Source organism: Thermobia domestica, chromosome 3 (genome assembly GCF_964235325.1).
Source record: "Thermobia domestica chromosome 3, izTheDome1.hap1.1, whole genome shotgun sequence".
Taxonomy (NCBI): domain Eukaryota; kingdom Metazoa; phylum Arthropoda; class Insecta; order Zygentoma; family Lepismatidae; genus Thermobia; species Thermobia domestica.
Window position 1 is genome coordinate 339,244,956 of NC_137456.1, and position 20,416 is coordinate 339,265,371.

Below are 20,416 nucleotides of genomic sequence, written 5' to 3' on the forward strand. Positions count from 1 at the left end.
CGTTCATAAAACTCAGTTACTAACATCCGCACGACATACATTGCACTTTTATACAGGTACGTATCTGGTGTCCACTGGGCACACATTCGAATTATTGAAGGTTTACTGGAAAAATTTTCGACAAAAGATTTACTTCTATTAAGTTTCACATCCATGACAAATGAACGTCTATAAACGTACACATCGATGTCTTGATGACATATACTGAACATCTACTTACGTCCGCAATGACCCTTACTGACCCACTGACTCTCAAAAAAAGCGGACATGTAATGGACGTTGCATGGGGTACTAGTAAGATCTATACAAACGTTCAATGGACATCATCTTAGTGTTCTATTAAGGTACACTATATGTTCATGGTCAAGTATCAGTGGATGTTTACTTTCTCATGGACGCAGTTCGCACGTAACATGTTGGTTCATCTTACGTTCAGACGACCTGAATCGGCTAAAATTCCTGGATCATTTTTGGACGTGCCTGTGCTGTGTGGGTGTTTTACAAAAATTGAATTTGCGAGAAAATTTTATAAACTCATGGCACCTGTGAGCTTTATAACCTTCATGTTTTAATATCTTTTGCAGTGTTTGATGTTTTCCAAAATCTTTCTTCTCCACACTCCCTCGATATATCAGCTTCCTCATTAGTGTGTGCTAACATATGCTTTTCCAAAATTGAACTTAAACTAAATCACTTTTCACATACTGAGCTCTTTTTCCTGTGTTAATTACTGCCTTCTGCTGAATGTTAATTTTGCAAAAATCGTATCCCAAACTTTTTGCTTGGGAGCTCCTTCGTGGCTAAGCGGTTACCTTACGCACTTTTGGTGTGGGAATCCCGGGTTCGATTCCCGGCGGTAGCTCGTGGTTTGGATACCACGCTTATAAGAATGTCCACCTAATCTCGCTGCAGAACGGGACGTTAAACTCAAAATCAACTTCAAACTCTTGGTATGAAGAGAATTTTCACCTATGTGTATTAACGTATGTATAAACAAATGCAGTTTGACGAAATCTCTACTGACAGTCTTGCCGTGTATGAGGATTCTTAACTGTGTATCAAGATACGTTAAGTCAAGTTTGAACGTCGACAAAATCTCCCAAACTGTTAGCATAAGTAATGTTTTTCACAGGCATGTATCAACGTATCTTTAACCAACTTTGATCGTTCACTAAATTTCTTTCGACTTTTCGCACATGTGAAATTTTCTACCTGTAAATACTAACATGTGTGCAACTAAATTTGAAAGCTGACAAAATGTTTTCACGCTCTTCCCATTTATGATGTTATGTATATGCATGTTTTAACTTGTGTCTAGCATATGTAAAATTTTTAACTTGTATGTATTAGCATGTGCCTAGTTAAATGTGAACGTTGACTAAACTTCCTACCACAGTCTCTGCATGTGTGAGGTTTTTCACCTGTATGTATTAATATGTGTCTAGCTAAAGTTGAACGTCGATTAAATTTCCTACCACACTCTTCGCATATGTGACGTTTTTCACCTGTATGGATTAACATGTGTATAGCTAAATGTGAACCTTGACTAAATTTGTTTCCACACTAATTGTATGTGTAAGGTTTTGCACCTCTATGTATTAATATGTGTCTAGCTAAATCAGAATGATTATTAAATTTATTTCCACACTCTTGGCATATATGAGCTTTTTCATTTGTATGTATAGACATGTGTCTAACTATATTAGACCGGTGATTAAATTTGTTTCCACACTCTTGGCATGTGTGAGGTTTTCATTTGTATGTATTAACATGTGTGTAGCTAAATTTGAACGCTGACGAAATTTGCGACCACACTCTTCGCATGTGTGAGGTTTTGCACCTGTATGTATTAATATGTGTCTAGCTAAATCAGAACGGTAATTAAACTTGTTTCCACACTCTTGGCACGTGTAAGGTTTTTTATTTGTACGGGTTAACATGTGTTTAGCTAAATTTGAACGCTGATTAAATTTGTTACCACACTCTCTGCATATGTGAGGTTTTTCACCTGTATGTATTAATATGTGTCTAGCTAAATCAGAACGGTAATTAAATTTGTTTCCACACTCTTGGCATGTATGAGGTTTTTCATTTGTATGTGTTAACATGTGTTTAGCTAAACTTGAACGTCGACCAAATTTTAGTCCACACTCTTTGCATGTGTGAGGTTTTTCATTTTTATGGATCCTGTAATAAATTCAGTAAATTAGGGAGTGGAAATCTAGGTACACTATATGGAACAACAAAGAAATGGAGAAGTTTGCATCTAAAATAAAGCAAAGAAAATATTGCATTTTATCGTGAGGCTTTTGAAGGTAATCATAACTTTTAGAATGGCGAAAGTGCTAAACCCTATAACTCACCCAAACCAAACTTTCCGGAGAGCAATAAATCTGTTCTGCTTATACACTATCTTATATGCGATACTAGGTTTTAACAGTTAGTTTTTTCACGTTTTTCTTTACTGTGTTTTCGTTTACGATCTTTCACACGCACGTAGAATCCAATGTGTGAAATTGAATGCAACCAAAAACTAAAATTTCATAAAAAGTAGAGACACGATGTTTTGCACTTTCCCCCGATAAACTGATTTATAATACTATTGTAATATTACATAAAATCTTGTAGATATTAGGTGAAGAGAACTATTGAGGTTATTCAGTATCATTTCTACTCTCCGAAGAAAAGGATGTCCTTTAACTTGATATCTCAAATCGTATCTGCATTTATCTATCAGTTATCGGATTTAACTCAAATGCATAATACCACGTTACACTACGGAATGAACATCTGATTATTACAGGTGAAAATGGTGGTACGCTCTCACTGATAGTACTTGTGTACTATATCATTATTTTTTTCTGGTATATCATTTAGTAATTTCGAGAGGAGTTTGCAATTATAGCTACCAAAACTGTTCGTATTATGACAAAGAAAGTAAACAAGACTATAACCATTTTTTAAATTTTGTACAAAATACGTCATTTCAAGCAGTATACTACTAGTGCTTCCAATATCATTTGAATGCTCTGAGATATTAAATTTTAAACCGTTATGCAATCTTTAAGTCTATTGATATACATCTAAGTGAAAAAAGCACTCTTGTTAAATAAGAACGTTTGAGAATGCTACGCCCTGAATATTAATAAAATGAAAGAAACATGGTATAAATTTAATTATGAAAGAAAGTCAGCTTTACTATTTAAATAAGTTAGCTATTTTGTTGAGTACCTAACTTTACCTGAGTTTTTATCATGTTACTTTCATTCAAATTGGTATTATAAGGAGACAAGGAGGATCAAGAAATACACGTCAAAAATTATCATCTCCTGTGTCTCTCAAGGAATATTAACATAAGCTTATCGTTTAAAATAAACGGTTGCATGCACAGGTGTATTGGAAAATGCTATATTTAAGAGGGAGAAGAGTAACATTCAGGATAATAATTATCAGTACTTACAGTTGAGATAGAAATTTTCTGCTATAATTTCAGGAAACATGTGAATACCTTGAAAGTAAACTTTACACAGGTGCGCACTCCGTCTCCCTCTTTTGTTACTTTTTATTGTCTTTTTATGTTACTTTCATTAGAATCATGGTTCTATGAGTAAGAGAAAAACTTTAAGTTGTACGCCAAAGCAGACTATCTGGCAAGTGGATTACGTTACGAAGGTGAAATTTACAATATACGAAGTTCGACAAGAAAGTAATAAGAAAAAGAAATAAGAATTGTTTTAGCTTCTGCTGGCAACGCTGCAGTGTGAAACCGCCGCCAGAGTGTGGACCTGGGCCTGCTCCAATAGCGCAGCACGTGACATGCACGAAATATTTTTCATTGTGAAGTTAGAAGTTAAAGAGTGCGGTCGTGTGTTCGACCCCTGTCACAACAACGGAAGCACGTAATATTGACCAGTGCTACGCAATCGCCTTCTGTATGAAACTTGCTAAAACTGCCTCGATAACATACCGGAAGATTTAGCAGCCCTTTGGAAATAAACTGTTATCAATGACAGAGGTATATTGTATGTACAAAATGTTTGCGGAAGGCAGAACAGAAATCGAAGATGAACATCGTAGTGAGCGACTCACAACAATATGGATGGAAGAGAGCACACAGAGAGAGGGAACCTCTCTGAGAGGATAGACGATTAACCGTGAAAATGATTGCGGATGAACTGAACATAAATCGAGAAAATGTGCGTCTGATATTAACTGCCTCGCACAAGCTCCCTTATCCCGTTTGTAGTGGCGGATTAAGTTTGCAGGGGTGCCAGCATCAGCTAAAAAACACATTCTTCTTACGTTATTGTCGGGTCTCGTAATTAAAATGTTTCCTGAAAACAAGTGGGCAAGTGTTATTGGATTTAAGGAATGAAAACGGGAAATTCCCGTTGATTCCTAAATACATAAAATTACCACATGATTTAAATTCGAGGGCAGACTGTAAACCACAATAATTTTTTCTCCCCATGTATTCCATTGGAATGGTGAAGTTGCATGACGAGAGAGTTTGATATTTTCGCTACAGAGGTTTCTTTGTTTTCCTATGTAGCTCTAGCGACAGATACTTGAACTACGAAAGAAATATGGCGTCCTGTTACTGTCCCCCACATGTGAAGAGAAGCCAGTTATGATTAGATTTCAATGAATCAAAGGGCATACATCAAGAGAAAGTTACTGTAACATGCGTACCGTATATGGGGACGATTATATGGACTGTTGCAATGTTTCCAGTTATTGTGCATTCCGCCAAGCTCCAGGCACCCGGTAACAGCTTCAACACCGCAGATTATCAGCGCCATCCAGCCAGCAATTCTAAGTGACCGTCGTGTGCACGTGCGAACCTCATTGCAGAAATTCAACATTTACTATGCTGTAGTGTACGACCTTGCTCAGGACACACTGGAATTTCATAAAGTTCGTGCTCGATAGGTCCTTAAGAACTTGACAGATAACCACGAAATTCAGCGAATGATGACATGCTTGGATCACCTAACGCGTTATGCCACCTGTATGCAATCGTGGATGTCTTGGGCATACTATTAGACGCCCGAGACCAAGCACGTCTTTATGGAGTGGAAACATACTGGTTTCCAACACGACAGAAACTAAACGAAATTCAATTTGCGAGAAAACTGCTTGTGACAGTGTTCTGAGACGTTTGTTGTTTTATTGGGGGATTTGTAAAACACAGGACTACTGCAAATGCTGCAGCGTAAATTAAAACTTCGGTTAATGTTGCGTCGTGCCCTGCGTGACAAACGCCGCTACAATAATGGTGACAACGTCAAACTTCATCATTACTGCCAGTCCACAAGTCTCTTTCGTCTCTCACTTTCACATCTCTATGTTCTCATGAAGAAATTCCTCACCGGTCAAAATTTTGCGACAGATGCGGAAATGAAAACAGCAGTCCGCACATTCCTATACTCCACCATAACAGACTTTCATGAACAGGGCATCCTGAAACCGGTACCACGCTCATAGACATGTATGGAGAAAGTTGGTGACTGTAGAAAAGTGGATCAAATACGTAACTTTTTTGTGCTTTATTTGGTTTTTGCATATTAAAATTTTTTGGAAAAAAAATATTGCGAGTTGCTTTCCGATCTGAGCTCCTAATAAGATGTATTGCACAGATATCCATTAGACACCATCTGATGCAGTTTAGTGATCACAGCTTTGCCAGCATATAACAAAAAATAAATTAGGATACCTACATTTCTGTCGGAATGTCATGAAAAATTATTCAGCTCTGAACCCATACATCTTAAACACTTCATATAGACTAGTTTCAGTATTCTAACATGTAAAACGTCTAAAACTGCAGAAGGTCTCGTGGCACAAAATAAAAAAAAAGTCAGGCAAACAAAATATTTTCATCATTTTCATATAAATAACGAAATTTCCTGTTTACTTATGTGAACTGGCAAAATGGGCCACAGAATCACAATTTCTTTCTAAGTAAATCTAGTTCAAATTACCGAGTTAATACACAAAAATATTTAAGGGAGAGCACCTTGTGGAAAATTTTTCTTCAGTACATCTACTTAGTTTTAATGGCTTATACATGGTATAACCTTTTTTACGCGATAGAGGGATTGAAAATTATGATACAATATTCTTAATGTTGTGATTAACACTTAACCTATATAAATATTTAAAAGGTTGAAACTAGAAAAGAAGAACACATTTAAAATAAAAAATTAAAAAATATCGTATTTCGAGGGTTCACCAACGGATTCCGAAGAAAATACACATTACACTTATATTTTCTTAGTTAAAGTTTCTTTTCCTTTGTAGAAATGCGACTTGAAACTGGTAAATATTTCAATCCAGTCAAAAGTATGGCTGTGAAAATGCAACGATTCTGAGCCAGTGTAAAAAACGTTTACCCCGGCTCTGTATACGGAACGATCTGTGGAATTCAAAAATTAAGGTTAAGCATTGGCATTTTTTATATACTGTCTTAGAGGTGTTGGTTGCTTGTTTCGCTGGCTACAAGCAAAGAACTTATTGTGCATACGTTCACGAAATTATGAATGAGAACCTAAAGAGTTAAATATTTCCAACAGACCCGAGTTCCAATAGAAGTTTTGATAGTAATTTTTGCTGTGTAATTTTACCTGCATATGTGAGAACTGAAGAAAATGCAATATACTCTTCATCGTTAAACTTAAGTATACATACAGTAATATACAAAACACAGACACCCTGTGGTTAAGTGGTCCCGTAGGCTGTAGGCTCATGGCGTCAGATAAAGAACACCTCTACTGGATATAAACCACGATTAAACCAAACTACCCTGGTTTTCTATCTCGCACTTTAATAGGCTCCTGTTGTATAATCTCTTTTGTCGCTTCTGACCTACAAACCTGCCTACATAGTTTTATACTTTCAGAAGAATATTATAATTCCCATGCATATTTCTGTCGTAAACAAAGTGAAACTATTAGCTTAGATATTTTGTTTGCATTAATTTTGTAAATATATCTGATATCTTTCTTTTATGAACATCGACTATACATTTAGCGACGTGAACCTTCATTTACTTCACATAAAGTTAAGTAACTTACTCAAATTTTGTTTTGAAAATTCGTAGGTCTTATTTCCTGCATGTTATTAACCATCTATATAATACAATATATTGCACAATGTAATGTTATTCAGCTTAATTAAAGGCGAGATAGTTGGGTAAATGATCCCTTTTTCAACGTAGTATTGCAAGTGCATTATTTACAGTTGAGATATCTTGTGAATCTGTTCAACAGACAGTATCTTCTTTCTACTCGATTGCAAGTAATGTTTACAGGCCATATGTTAAAAATACAACTGTAGCTGTGTGATAGGTCTATACAAATATCTACATTTATCTCCATGATTACATCAACAACTATCACTTACATAAATTATTATATATCCAAAGGAAATTTCTTCTACAACACACCACAGGTATTTTGCTTTAGAATTATCCAAGCTAGTAAACTTTTGTAACACACACATGAATAAAATTCATTGAACGGGACGAAAGTTTACTGACATAATTACACATGTACTAACGATTATATCATTGCATACCAAAAAATGTGACCCAAATTAGAATCGAACTCACGACCTTACACTTGTAAGTCCGGTGCGTTACCGGAAGCTAATGCAGAGTAGTTCTGACGTATGATTACCGTCATATTAGGGGCCGTCGAACCCATCAGCATGGCTCTAATGACACGTCAGTACGACTCTGCATGAAGCCCAATAGCTTTAGCTTTCATTTATAAGATACTTAGCAAAATGATACAAGCGGACAAAGTATTGCGTACATATGAAAATGAGGAAATAAACAGCTGTTTAAGAATCTCACCGAAATATTTTGGTTACAGTAAGAGAACAACAAATGATCAAGTTAAACGAGTTCGTGAAATGCTTTTAATTGATTGAATAAGTGATAGGATGTTAGCGAATGTGTGAGATATACAAAGTAAATGTCGAAATGGTAAGAACATGGCGCAGGTAACACATATATCAATGTCTTAACGACGAATTAAATATCGTTGCTTTACTTTTGGATAGTAGTTAAAATAAGAATAACTGGTGGCACTGGAGGAAAAAAGGGTGAAGCAGCTACATCTTCCTTAGTAATTCGCACGTCTGCCACAAATCTGTTACACTACTCGAATTTTTTCATCTATGACTAGGAGTCAACCTAGTGACATATATTACACGAATCATCAGTACCAATACCCAAGTTAAACAAGTGAATATAGATTTAAAGTGTGAAACTAAGACTTCCAAACTAAGCGAATTCAGTATTCAGACTGGAGGTAATACATCTGTAAAAACTGGTTGCAATAGAGAACAAGGTCAAAAATAGTGTTTGTTCCTTGGACACTGATTCCATGTAAAGAAGGGGTTATTTTCCCTTACTCTATTAATTCTGTGCAATTAAATCTTGAAAACTATCGTTAATTTGAAGCACTTCCAATTTGAATAGAAGGTGGAGGGATGAGATAGAAGCTACACTTGGGACGCTGAAAAGGTCTCAAAAACATCTCTCTACATCTTTTCGAGTCTTTCTGTATGAAAATCAGATAACAGAAGTACTAATAAATTCAACCACTTCCGGTTTCGATGCGCTGAGGCGGGTTGTGAGGTTTTAAGAAACAGAACCTATATCCTCTCCAAATATAATTTGTCGACATTTATTATCATTTGGGTTTTATTATGATAACCTTTGAAACCAGAAATAGACAACTTCAAGTCTGTGAAGTTGTCCCGCCCGCCTAACGAATATTTCTTTTTCTTATCTACATCGTTATTTTATCGTTAGTTTACGTTAGTTTTGCTTAAACTATCGTTAGTTTCGCAAAAATAACGATTTTATTCTAGAAATTAATGGGCAGTTAAACTTCACGGTTCCCCACGCACAAACGAATTTCAAAAGCTTTTCATATCACATCGTTAGTTTATCGTTAGTGTACGTTAGTTTTGCTAAAACTATCGTTAATTTCCCAAAAATAACGAGTTTATTCTAGAAATCGTTTCACGCCAACTGTGAGTTAGCCCGCCCATATTGAATTCTCATAATATTTCAACTCATATCGTTAGTTTTGCTAAAACTATCGTTAGTTTCGCAAAAATAACGATTTTATTCTAGAAATAAAGTTTCCCGGCAACTGTGAGTTAGCCCGCCCATATTGAATTCTCATAAAATTCCAACTCATATCGTAAGTTAATCGTTAGTTTACGTTAATTTTGCTAAAACTATACTTAGTTTCACAAAAATAACGATTTTATTCTAGAAATAACGTTTCCCGCCAACTGTGAATTAGCCCGCCCATATTGAATTCTAATAAAATTCCAACTCATATCGTTAGTTTACGTTAGTTTTGCTAAAACTATCGTTAGTTTCGCAAAAATAACGATTTTATTCTAGAAATAGTTTCCCGCCAACTGTGAATTAGCCCACCCATATTGAATTATCATAAATTTCCATCTCGCTCCGTTAGTTTTGCTAAAACTATCGCTAGTTTCGCACAAATAACGATTTTATTCTAGAAATAAAGTTTCCCGCCAACTGTAAATTAGCCCGTCCATATTGAATTCTCTTAAACTTCGAACTCATCTCGTTAGTTTATGGTTAGTTTAGGTTAGTTTTGCTAAAATTAAGGCTTGTTTAACAAAAATAACGATTTCATACGAGAAATAAAGATTTCCGCCAAATGTAAACCCTAACACCACAATTACATAGCAGGCATATGCCTATCATGTTCCGTCAGGTACACTGCAATGTGTTCAGTATGTCCCTAAGGCTGTGAAATGGAAATTTATGATAATTCTTTATGGACGGGAAAATTTACATTTGGCGGGAAGTCTTATTTCTCGAACAAAATCGTTAGTTTCGCGAAACTAACGATAGTTTTAGCAAAACTAACGTAAACTAGCGTAAACTAACGATAAACTAACGATATAAGTTTGAATTTTATGAGAATTCATATGGGTGGGCTAATTCACAGTTGGCGGGAAACTATTTCTAGAAATTGCGAAACTAACGATAGTTTTAGCAAAACAAACGATATGAGTTGGAATTTTATGAGTTCAATATGGGTGGGCTAATTCACAGTTGGAGGGAAACTTTATTTCTAGAACAAAATCATTATTTTTGTGAACCTAACGATAGTTTTAGCAAAACTAACGTAAACTAACGATTAACTTACGATATAAGTTGGAATTTTATGAGATTTCAATATGGGCGGACTAATTCACAGTTGGAGGGAAACTTTATTTCTAGAATAAAATCGTTATTTTTGCGAAACTAACGATAGTTTTAGCAAACCTAACGTAAACTACCGATAAACTAACGATGTGATATGAAAAACTTTTGAAATTCGTTTGTGAGCGGGGAACCGTGAAGTTGGCCTGCCCATTTATTTGTTGAATAAAAATTTTACTTTTTCGAAACTAACGAGATTTTAGCAAAACTAACGTAAACTAACGATAAAATAACGATGTAGATAAGAAAAAGAAAAATTCGTTAGGTGGGCGGGACAACTTCACAGACGTGATAATTTCAACCTCTTCCGGTTTCATCTTAGAGTTAACGTAAAACAAAACCAATTCTTGTCAAATTAATGAATTAAAAAACACTCATATCGATGTTTTATCGTTTTAATAAAACTGGTAATACTTGTACGCTTGAAAATTTTTGTTTTGGAACAGTGTTGTCAATAGTTATGCTAACTTGTCCTGAGGCTCTGGAAATAGCTGAAATCTTTGTAAATAAAATAATTGCACGTTATTTGTTACAATTTTCGTTTTACGTCGATAAAAGTTGAAACTGGAAACTGGTAATTTTAAACACCTATGGTTTGAATAGAGCTTCAACAGAAGTAACGTGTTCTCGACCAGCAAACTCGAGTCGAAGAACACATCCATATTTCTTAGCGTTTTGGCTCTACGGAAATCAGTGTTTAAACCGCAATGGTAAATCTAAGACTTCCGTTTCTCGTATAATGCTGTAAATAGTCACGTTGAACCGTTTGAAGAAAATACTTCTCCCTATCTACTAGTGTTTGTTGTGTGGCGATAAATGTTGAAACCACACATCGTTATTTCTAATCACTTCTTGTTTGAATAGAATCTCAACGCAGGAATTGAACATGTTCTTTAAGTGCCAAATCGATTGCAAGAAACCGCAAGTTAATAGCTTTTAGCGCTTTTGCTGTAAGAAAATCAGTTCTGAAATTGAACGTAATTTTAAATGTGATCAACTTGCCATTTTAAAATTCTTTGAGTTTTATGTTCAACGTTTCCACCGGCTAGGTTAAAGGAGATACTGATGATAAGAAACGAAAGAAATTGTGGAATGATAGTAGAGGGATGCGGGGATAAGCCCGACATAACCCACGCACACGGTGTTTGTCCAACACAAAGTTCACTTGGCAGCACTTGCGTTCGAAACAAGGACCCATGCATCACAAGCGAACGCTACATTACTGAGCCAGTGCGGCCTCACTTTAAGAATTTTGAGGATAGTCATTATACATTGTGTTGCGAAGCTGAATCCTCTGCACAAAAGTGTTTCTCGTTATCATATGTTGCAATTAAACGCCGAATTGTTTTCAGAGACCCGCGTTACCCTACCTGCTACCGTTTTCGTTTTGATACGAAAATGAAATCTAAGTGTTATGCCACACGCTTATGCCGACCAGGCTAAACGGGACAGGGATTATGAGAAATGAATGAAATATTGAAACGAAGAAAATAGAAGAAACCCAAGGAAACCTACTTACACGGTGTTTGTCTACCACAAAGTCCGATTGGCACGAGCTAGGATCGCAGCACTGCCCCGGTGTATCAGAGGTGAATGTTCAAAAATTGACCCGTTTTCATTCAAAATTAAATTAAATGAATTCTTTAGATTCACGTCTCACGGGTATGTCGGCTAGTCTAAAGGACAAAGGAATGATGAGAAAGGAATGAAATATTGAAATGAACAAACAAGAACCAAGAAAAATTAACATACACACGCTTGTCTGTCTTTGTTCAGAAGCTATAATGTTGAAACTAGAAATGGTCATTTAAAAAACTAGCGGTCGGAATAAAGGCTTAACGGAGAAGATGGAACCTACATTTGGGAACTGAACCGATTGTAACAAAGGATATCTCGATATCCCTTACCGTCTTTTGTAGATAGAAATCAGTATAGAAACGAATTATATTATTAAATTTCTAACATTTCCGAATTTGCTAGATTGTTGCGCGTATAGTATGTCCGCTTTAGACCGTCTATTGAATGTAAAAAGAAAACGTTTGTCAATATCTGTTATCGTTCCCGTTCTATGGTGACAAATTTTAAACCGAAACACATGATACTCGGTTTCAATCGCTCCGGTTTGAAAAGGAGTTAGCAGAAAATGTAAGAAGCTGAAGTAATAGTGAATTTGAACAACATCCGGTTTTGACAGAGTTATAGATAGTCATGATACGTATGTTATATATAGATACTGAATCGTTAGAAACAATCGCTTCTCGTTGTGTGTTACAGCTACCTTCTGTGGCAATAAAGGCTAAAATCAAAATGACTAAACTGAATAAAGCTCGGTTTGAAAACAGGGTTAACGGACGAAATTCTTAAGACACTGAAATACTTATAATAAAATCATCTTGAAAGCATTGACCGTTTTTCTTGTACGGGAATCAGTCATGAACCGGACGTCATAGTAAATTTGAATTACTTTCCGTTTCGGGAGAACTGAGCGAAATAGCGCAAGTAGTAGAGCGTTGCCTTCGCATTCGGGAAGTCTTGGGTTCCATTTCCGTTGTCGACCATCCTGACTGGGGTTTTCCAGTCTCCCTCAGTCCTACTAGGCAAATACCAGGATAGAACCAATTAAATAGGCCCTGGCCCACATCTTCCCTATTCCTTTTGATTTTTATTGTTGTTGTTAGGTATCCACTATAAAATGGCCTCTGAGCTGTATTTGGTAATTGTTAAATAAATAAATAATTTGAATAGCCTTGAATGTTGTGCTAAGACGATGAATCATGCACAAACATTCGCTTCTCGATATATTAAAATTTTCTATTAAATATATTAAACTTATGCACGTAACACCTTAAAAGTCTTAAAAGCTGCTTTGGTTTTATGGACATTATGTAACATAACTTACCAAAAAGACTTCTGTATACAGTTCAAAATATTAGAGGTGGTATTATGTCAGATTCGAAACCAGAAGAAACAATTTTCGAATTTCAGATTCGAAACCATTTTCAGAAATGAAAAAAAAAAAATTCTTGATTTTAAATATATTTTCTACTAAAGCATACAAGAAATATTTCTACAAAATGCAGAGTGTGATTCATTCACTGCTAAGATATTACAAAAATATTTATTTCACTCGTATAATAAAAGTAAAATAAGGCCGAAAATACATATAGATACAAGCTACAGTGGCGAGAATAATCCGCATAATGTCAAAAGACTTTTCAAACGAAACAGCTAAAAATATTGGTTGTTTTGTATCTAGGGTAATTCTCACGTCCAAAATCTAGAAAAACAACAACACATAATTTATTTTATTCATCTAGTAAGAAAGACGACCTCAGGTTCTATTTTCTGAAATTAGGAGAAAAAAATGCATACAGAAGATGGTTGAATCTCAAAATATACTTGAAATAGAGCGGTTGGGAAAATTTTTCGTGGCTTGTACTAGAGATCTTCCATGCTTCCTAAATTCCCAAAAATATCAATTTATGTCACTCACCGAAAAAATGACAGGATCTCAATTTTAACCATCCGTAGTTACAAGCTGAAAAGCAGCACTTTAGATGCCCAACCTTGCAACAAAATTATATACAACGATCAAAAATGTTTTCATAGCTTGCCAGTAGAGTTAGCGTCATGTCAAATATATACTTCGACGATAGTTTCCAATAAGGTACAAACAAGATATTTTAAGCCAGAATGTGTTTGAAATAGAACGAACCAATCTTTGTTTGTAATTTGTAGCTAGATACACTCTTACATTTTTCTCACATTCGGAAAGATAAAGCTTAAATTTACAACAATTATCTCATAAAAATTACAAGATAAAAAATCACACATTTCGCACTTTGAAGTTGAATGGTTCCGATTGAAAACTACGAGTCCAGAAAACGTTACGAAAAAGTTACCAATCATTCTATTTGAAATGTTATCGAACTTCGAATTTGTAATGGTAGATTTTCTGTTTCTCAATGCAATGGATATAATTTGAAATTTTCTTATATCTATTGCGTGAGTAAAAAAAAATATTTTTTTTTTATAATTTTGCGCAATCTACTGTAAAAATGTCATCAGATACCAGCAACGAAATTCTTTTCTTTTTCTATTTTCCATTTATTCTAAATTTTGACCTGTTATTTATGCCAATATGAAAAAACTATCATGGAAGTGTTTCATTTTAAATAATCATATTGAAATTTCAACAATGAAACAAATTGAGTTGTGTTTCCTTTTTAGAATTTGGAAAGGCGTAAGAATGCATAGTTATGAGGCATGAAAAAATTACCAATAGTTCTATTAGATATGTCGCGAACTATTTCCTAGCTTTTCCTCCTTGAGACGGGTTTCGAAACATTACGGATCATTGGCGTCATTCTCAATATTAAAGAAGGAGAGTATTTCTGAGATTTGTTCTTCATATCAGTAAATAAACTGCATGCTATGATTTCCTCAAATATTCAACGAGTATGATTATCAATATGCATTTTGCAATTATATTTCTTGTGTGCTTTGTTCAAAAACTAATTTAAAATAAATAATTCTTATTGCACTTGTTAGCTAAAAATTATTATTGTGAACGGCATTAACTTCTGTTTCATTATTTCCAGTTGAAACACCAGCAGTTGCATGAAAATAATTTTTAAAAATGCTGACGAAAATGCTCCGTTTTGCTTACAAAATATGGTTTTTATGCATATGGTTATCCATATGCAATGGACCTCTATGGTGTAAAAGACGATAGTACTGATAACGTTACTGAGGATATCCCATTAGGAAGGAGTTATTCGTAGTCTCACATCAATCATAGAAAATAATGCCCAGCACGAAGTCCTTTTCTATAATTTCTTCACGTCTTATGATGTTCCTTTAAAATTAGAAGGAAAAGGCAATCGAGTAACAAAACAGTAAGAGATAATCGTGTTCAACAGTATCCTGTGACTCCACAAAAAAACTTGTTAAGAACGAAGGAGGAAAGTTTGACGTCAAAAGTGATGGTTATGTGTGCTTTGTAAGGTGGAATTAGAGTGCGGTTGTAATTGTTGGTTCAAACTGTTTTACAAACTTGCCAGTAGAATCAGTGAGGAGATACTTTCGTGTACATAAAATAAAGGTTCCAATTAGTCGACCATTCCTTATTCAAAAGTACAATGAAGGAATGGGAGGAGTTGATGTTATGGATGGTCTTCATGCATCATACAGACCCAAACTCAGATCCAAGAAATGGTGGTGGAATCTTTTCAATAATGCACTCAATTTAGCAGTTGATTCTTCTTGGAAATTGCATTGCGAATTTAACACGAACAATGAACACACACGTCTAGTTTTTGAGGCAAGTTACCATGGGTCTTTTTCGCATTGGAAACATGACATCAGTTAGGACAGGTCCAAGATCGTATATCCCTATCGAAGCTCGAAACTCTGACACGCATTACATTGTAGATGCATCACAAGAACGATGAGTAGTGTGCACATCTAATACAAGAAAAATGTGTTTCCTGTGTAAAGAGAGGTTAAATCAGAAGTGTTCTCCAAAGTACCATAGGTTGTAAGCATCTTTTCAAAGACCTGAAAAAAAGAGTGTTAGCTTATGTTCAGCAAAATTCATGACTATAAATATACCACATTGACTTGACACTTAGTCTTCCGTTTCAAGCGCTGCTATCGGCTAAAAAATTCCACTCTCTTTCGTTAAGGCCCTCTCGCTTAGCAGCTGATGAACCCTTATTGGCTCAACGCATGGGTGTCGGGGTGTTAGCTTTAGTTCGCATTTTTGCCACGGCTCAAGACATTTTGGCAGCACAATAGTATTGAATTTGAAAAAATTTTGCTATTATAAGTTTTTCAATTTCTTAAAAAGTAGTAGTTATATAGTTTATAAAAATACTAATAAATACAGGTACATATACTAAGATTAAGTGAATTGTAAGAATAGTAAATATATATCTAAAATAAAAGCTCGTAGGTATTCAAGTGTACTCATACGTAAAAACGTCGAGCCCTCCAATATATATTTATCCTCATATCTACCACAAATGTAACAAGAGAAGAAATGTTAGATATATTTGAGTTTGCTCTGTGTATAAGCAATGTCTTACTTCTAAGCATTAATATATGTAATGTGTAGGGAAGATATGCAAAACGTATTTCGTATATATATATATATATATATATATATATATATATATATATATATATATGTGACTTTGTGTAATGAAGTCATAGAAACGTGGACTGTGTGAAAATCATTAATGTGATTGATTAATTAAAAAAATTAGAGAAAGTGTTGTGAAAGTAAAACTAAGACGTTATTTCTGCAAACGCGAGGTATCAATGTACCCAAAAGAAACCATAACATCACAAAATGATGGCATGTGGTACGCGACAAATCAAAACAGAAATTTAATTAGGGGTGAAAAAAGGACAGAAATTGAAAATTTTGAATAATTCGCAGCGGTGGATCCATGTCCAGTCCTTAAACGGTTAGTGAATTTGCGTGTGAAAAGTGGACTATATACCACGTGAAAGCTCCAAAGGCACAAACAGTTCCAACAACTGACTGAGGCAGAAACAGTTCCAGGAAGTGACTGAACCCATAACAACCGATTGAAGTCACTGCCCGAGCCAAAGTAAAATCTTGACAGATTTCCAAATAATATTTTAATAGACTAGTACATAGATATCGTAAATATCTTGTGTTCTTACTTGTAAGATACCTACCTTCATAAAAATAAATTAATCAAGATCGAACCTGTTATGCACGGAATCATACACAAAGAAGCTAATAACCATTGTAAATGAAATGAAGTATAAATGTAATTGTCGCGGTACTAGAGAAATATCCGAGACTTAAGAGATCAACACAATTGCAAGATTTACGTTAGTAATGTCTTATATTGGAACACAAATATGTAAGCAATGACAATATATTGGAATGTTTCATATAACATCTTTACTAGCGTACAAATACACAATTCAGCATGAAAAATAATACACTTTATGCCATATAGACTGTTCTGTTCTATCCTTGTTCACATGTATATTCACTATTTGTGACGCGCCTATTCCCTACGCAACACTTCGCTCCTTCTCCGGCCAACATGCTGCGATTCTGCCCTGACTTACATAGCCTTACTTCTTTCTAGTGGCAAGCCAGCACAATTTGATTCGTGTCTTTTACATAATAATTCTTATCGTATACGTACACTGGAGCGCTATGATGTGAAACTATATGGATGAGTGCAACTCCGTCCCAAAAAAATTATTTTGAAAATAAAAACAGCCGATTTTCAGCAAATGAAGTAAAATATGCAATGAATTTAGGTATAGGTTTTTCAATAAATATCCACTTTTTTAGTTAGACTTATGTCTTATTAATGACCTTGGAAGACCTTCGGAAAAGTGGCATATTCGAGATAACGTTGGGATAAAGTTACAAACATCTATACGTTTGGTCCGGTATAAAAAAAATCACGTTTGTTTTTCGGAAATTTTCAGATCCCATTCAGCCACGGAGGTTTTTTTCTTAAACAAGCCACTATATATGGAACACTATCGCAAAATACCCATATCAAAAATATCTACTAGAATTGTGTGTTTGAAATGTGTATTCAATTTTAGGAAATGATTCCTCCATTAAGATGGGTGCACTAGTGATGGGCAGTGGGAATATTCCCGGTGGGAAGGAATTAAAAAATGGGCATATTCCCGGGTTTTTTCCCTGGCCTATAATTTCCCGGGAAGGAATTTATTTCCATTTCTTTACTTTATGTTCCAAATTATAAGAACCATATGACTAATTACTTTATTTTAATATACTATGATTTACTTCTAAGTTTTAAAGAATTTGGAGGTTAAAAAATTTAATATTATTTGACGATACATTATATAACTAATAATACGATTTTTTAAAGTTCCATTTCCATTCGCACTAAAAAGTAAGGTAATTGTTTACAATTGAGGGGCCAAAAGTAGCAAAAAGCAGGATGATTTATGGAAGAAATAAGTTGATAGGGATGTTCAAGTAGTCAAGAAAGTTTCGAACACATTTTTTTTAGGGCAGTAGAGAATTTATACAAAACGGAAAGGTAAGTGGAAGTGTTTTATGTAGGAAAAGAAAGTGAACTGTTGGTAACGAAGATAGAAGAGAACGTGCCATGCGGGGCTCTAACCCGCCTTCATTCGCTAACACTCGCTTCGCAACGCTGTCTGAATTTAATGTTCGTAACGTAATTTAACGCATGAAAACATAAAACAAACGCATCGGAATAGAATATCGCAAAAAGGTAGGTGCAAAAGCTGGCCCCCAATGCTAAAGAACAGCCAAAATTAGCAAAGTACTAATTTACAAATGATGAAAAGGAACCATTTTGTAAAGTAATTTATAATTATGTAGAAATAGAGATGAAGTAATATTAATAAACCCTGAACCACCATTAGTAATAGACGTCGGGCTGTCTCTTCCCTCTGACTCGAATTTCTGAAGAAGTACTAAACTCCTTTTACATGTGAATTAACGTATGGAATTTCGAGAAATAGGTAGAATGGTAGATCGTGTATGGCAATGTTGCGTGCTAAAATATAAAGATAAGTAAGTATCTTGCAAATTTTGTGAACATAAATATATATGCGCAAATGTTGATAAATTGGTGAGACATGTAACTTCTAGCATTTACCCAATCTAATTGGTTTATAACATTTATAAATTTAATGTGTTTATAATATCAGTAATAGAGTCAAGTCGAGCAAATCCACTTACATATAAATTAAAACTGTTACTATATACTTTTTTCACACATATTTAATTGATAGAACATATTGTAAATATTCATTTATGCGTACTTTCTAGATGTAATAAAATGTTAATAAACTAACACAGTACCGTTCAGAATATACATTTTAAAGAATCCTCTGTGGACAACAGTAATAATATGCTGTGATATAAAAAAATTAATTCAACTTTGAAATCATAATATAGTAATAGAATGCAATTTTCTTTCTGATTGTACATAAATTCCCGGATAATTTCCCATTTTGGGAAACTTCCCGACAAATATCTTCCCGGGAATTTACCCATCACTAAGGTGCACTCAATTGTGTTTCTGGGTACAACTAGTCTGTGTGTGCCGCGCCACTTCCAAACTGTTGATTATTAATTTACGTTAGACGTAGGCCTACCTCCCGTAACTATTTCTCGAAAAGTATTCCTTACAACTATAAAATTTCGTACCCATGTATCTGTATTATCAATCTGAACCAGTTATTGTACATAAAATTTCACATTACCTTTCTGTCCCAACTGAATTTGAACTACTTGTAGTTAATTGTTTGTAGTCATCACAGTAAGAAGCGCAAGTCTCTTCAACCTCTACTTTTCTTAGTGTTTTTATATTATTTTCAAAGGCAGGGTCCCTTACTGCAAATTCAGATTTCATCATACCAATGTTTAATTTGACATCCGAAGAATACATAGCTACATCTTTCTCTCTTGTTTGCTCCCCTTCGGTAGAAGATAATATTAATTCTTTGCTGTCAGTTATCATTTCGTATGTCCATCCTTTCCCTTCGAGTGGATCTTCCTGAGGAAAACCATTATCAATTTCTTCTTTGTACAAAAATTCCAACTTAACAGATGCTTCACCATTCATTATGGCTACTACGAACTTGCAACTGTGGTTGATACTTCCATTTTATTTTATGGTGCGTGTGTTAATGAAATGGCTTACAAGAACGTTCATAAATTTTATACTTGCAATCAAACATGCAATCACATCTACAGAATAATTACTCCAGTATTGCCAGGTCCCTAACTCGAGAAGTCACTACTGGGCCGCCACGTTCCGCTACCCTTACTGAAATTCCGCTATTTTTCACTGCATTATAAAATTAAACATAAATGGTTAAAAAAAAGAAAGAAAAGAACGCTGTTAACAAAAGTGCAAAATATTTCACAAATTAATACTAGGACTAAATTCTAAACGGAAAGCCCTGATTTAGTACTTCACTAAATTTCATCAATTAAAAAAAAAAAAAAAAGAATTTCAGTTTTATTTGAGTTAATATTATTAAAGTAAAAGTCACGGTCAATACTTATCGTTCTTTTATTATAATTTTGTGTATTAACATATTAAGGAGAAGCGGTAGCTCAGTGGTAGATCG

The 20,416-nt window shown here is 34.7% G+C and overlaps 1 protein-coding gene across 4 annotated transcripts in view; it reads right to left on the reverse strand.

Annotated features, from left to right (window-relative positions):
• Positions 1 to 20,052, reverse strand: part of LOC145681251 (uncharacterized) — a 425,047-nt gene extending 404,995 nt beyond the window's left edge. For 2 of the 4 annotated variants that reach the window (XM_081752816.1, XM_081752815.1), the window contains exon 1: positions 19,544 to 20,052. In XM_081752816.1, coding sequence (XP_081608942.1) covers positions 19,544 to 19,905 — 362 coding nt within the window. In that variant the 5' untranslated portion in view covers positions 19,906 to 20,052. Of the gene's footprint in view, positions 1 to 1,618; positions 2,188 to 3,460; positions 3,602 to 19,543 lie in introns of those variants that run through there. The other 2 variants (XR_014130752.1, XM_081752814.1) reach the window with 2 other exon arrangements.
• Between the last annotated feature and the right edge of the window lie 364 nt (positions 20,053 to 20,416).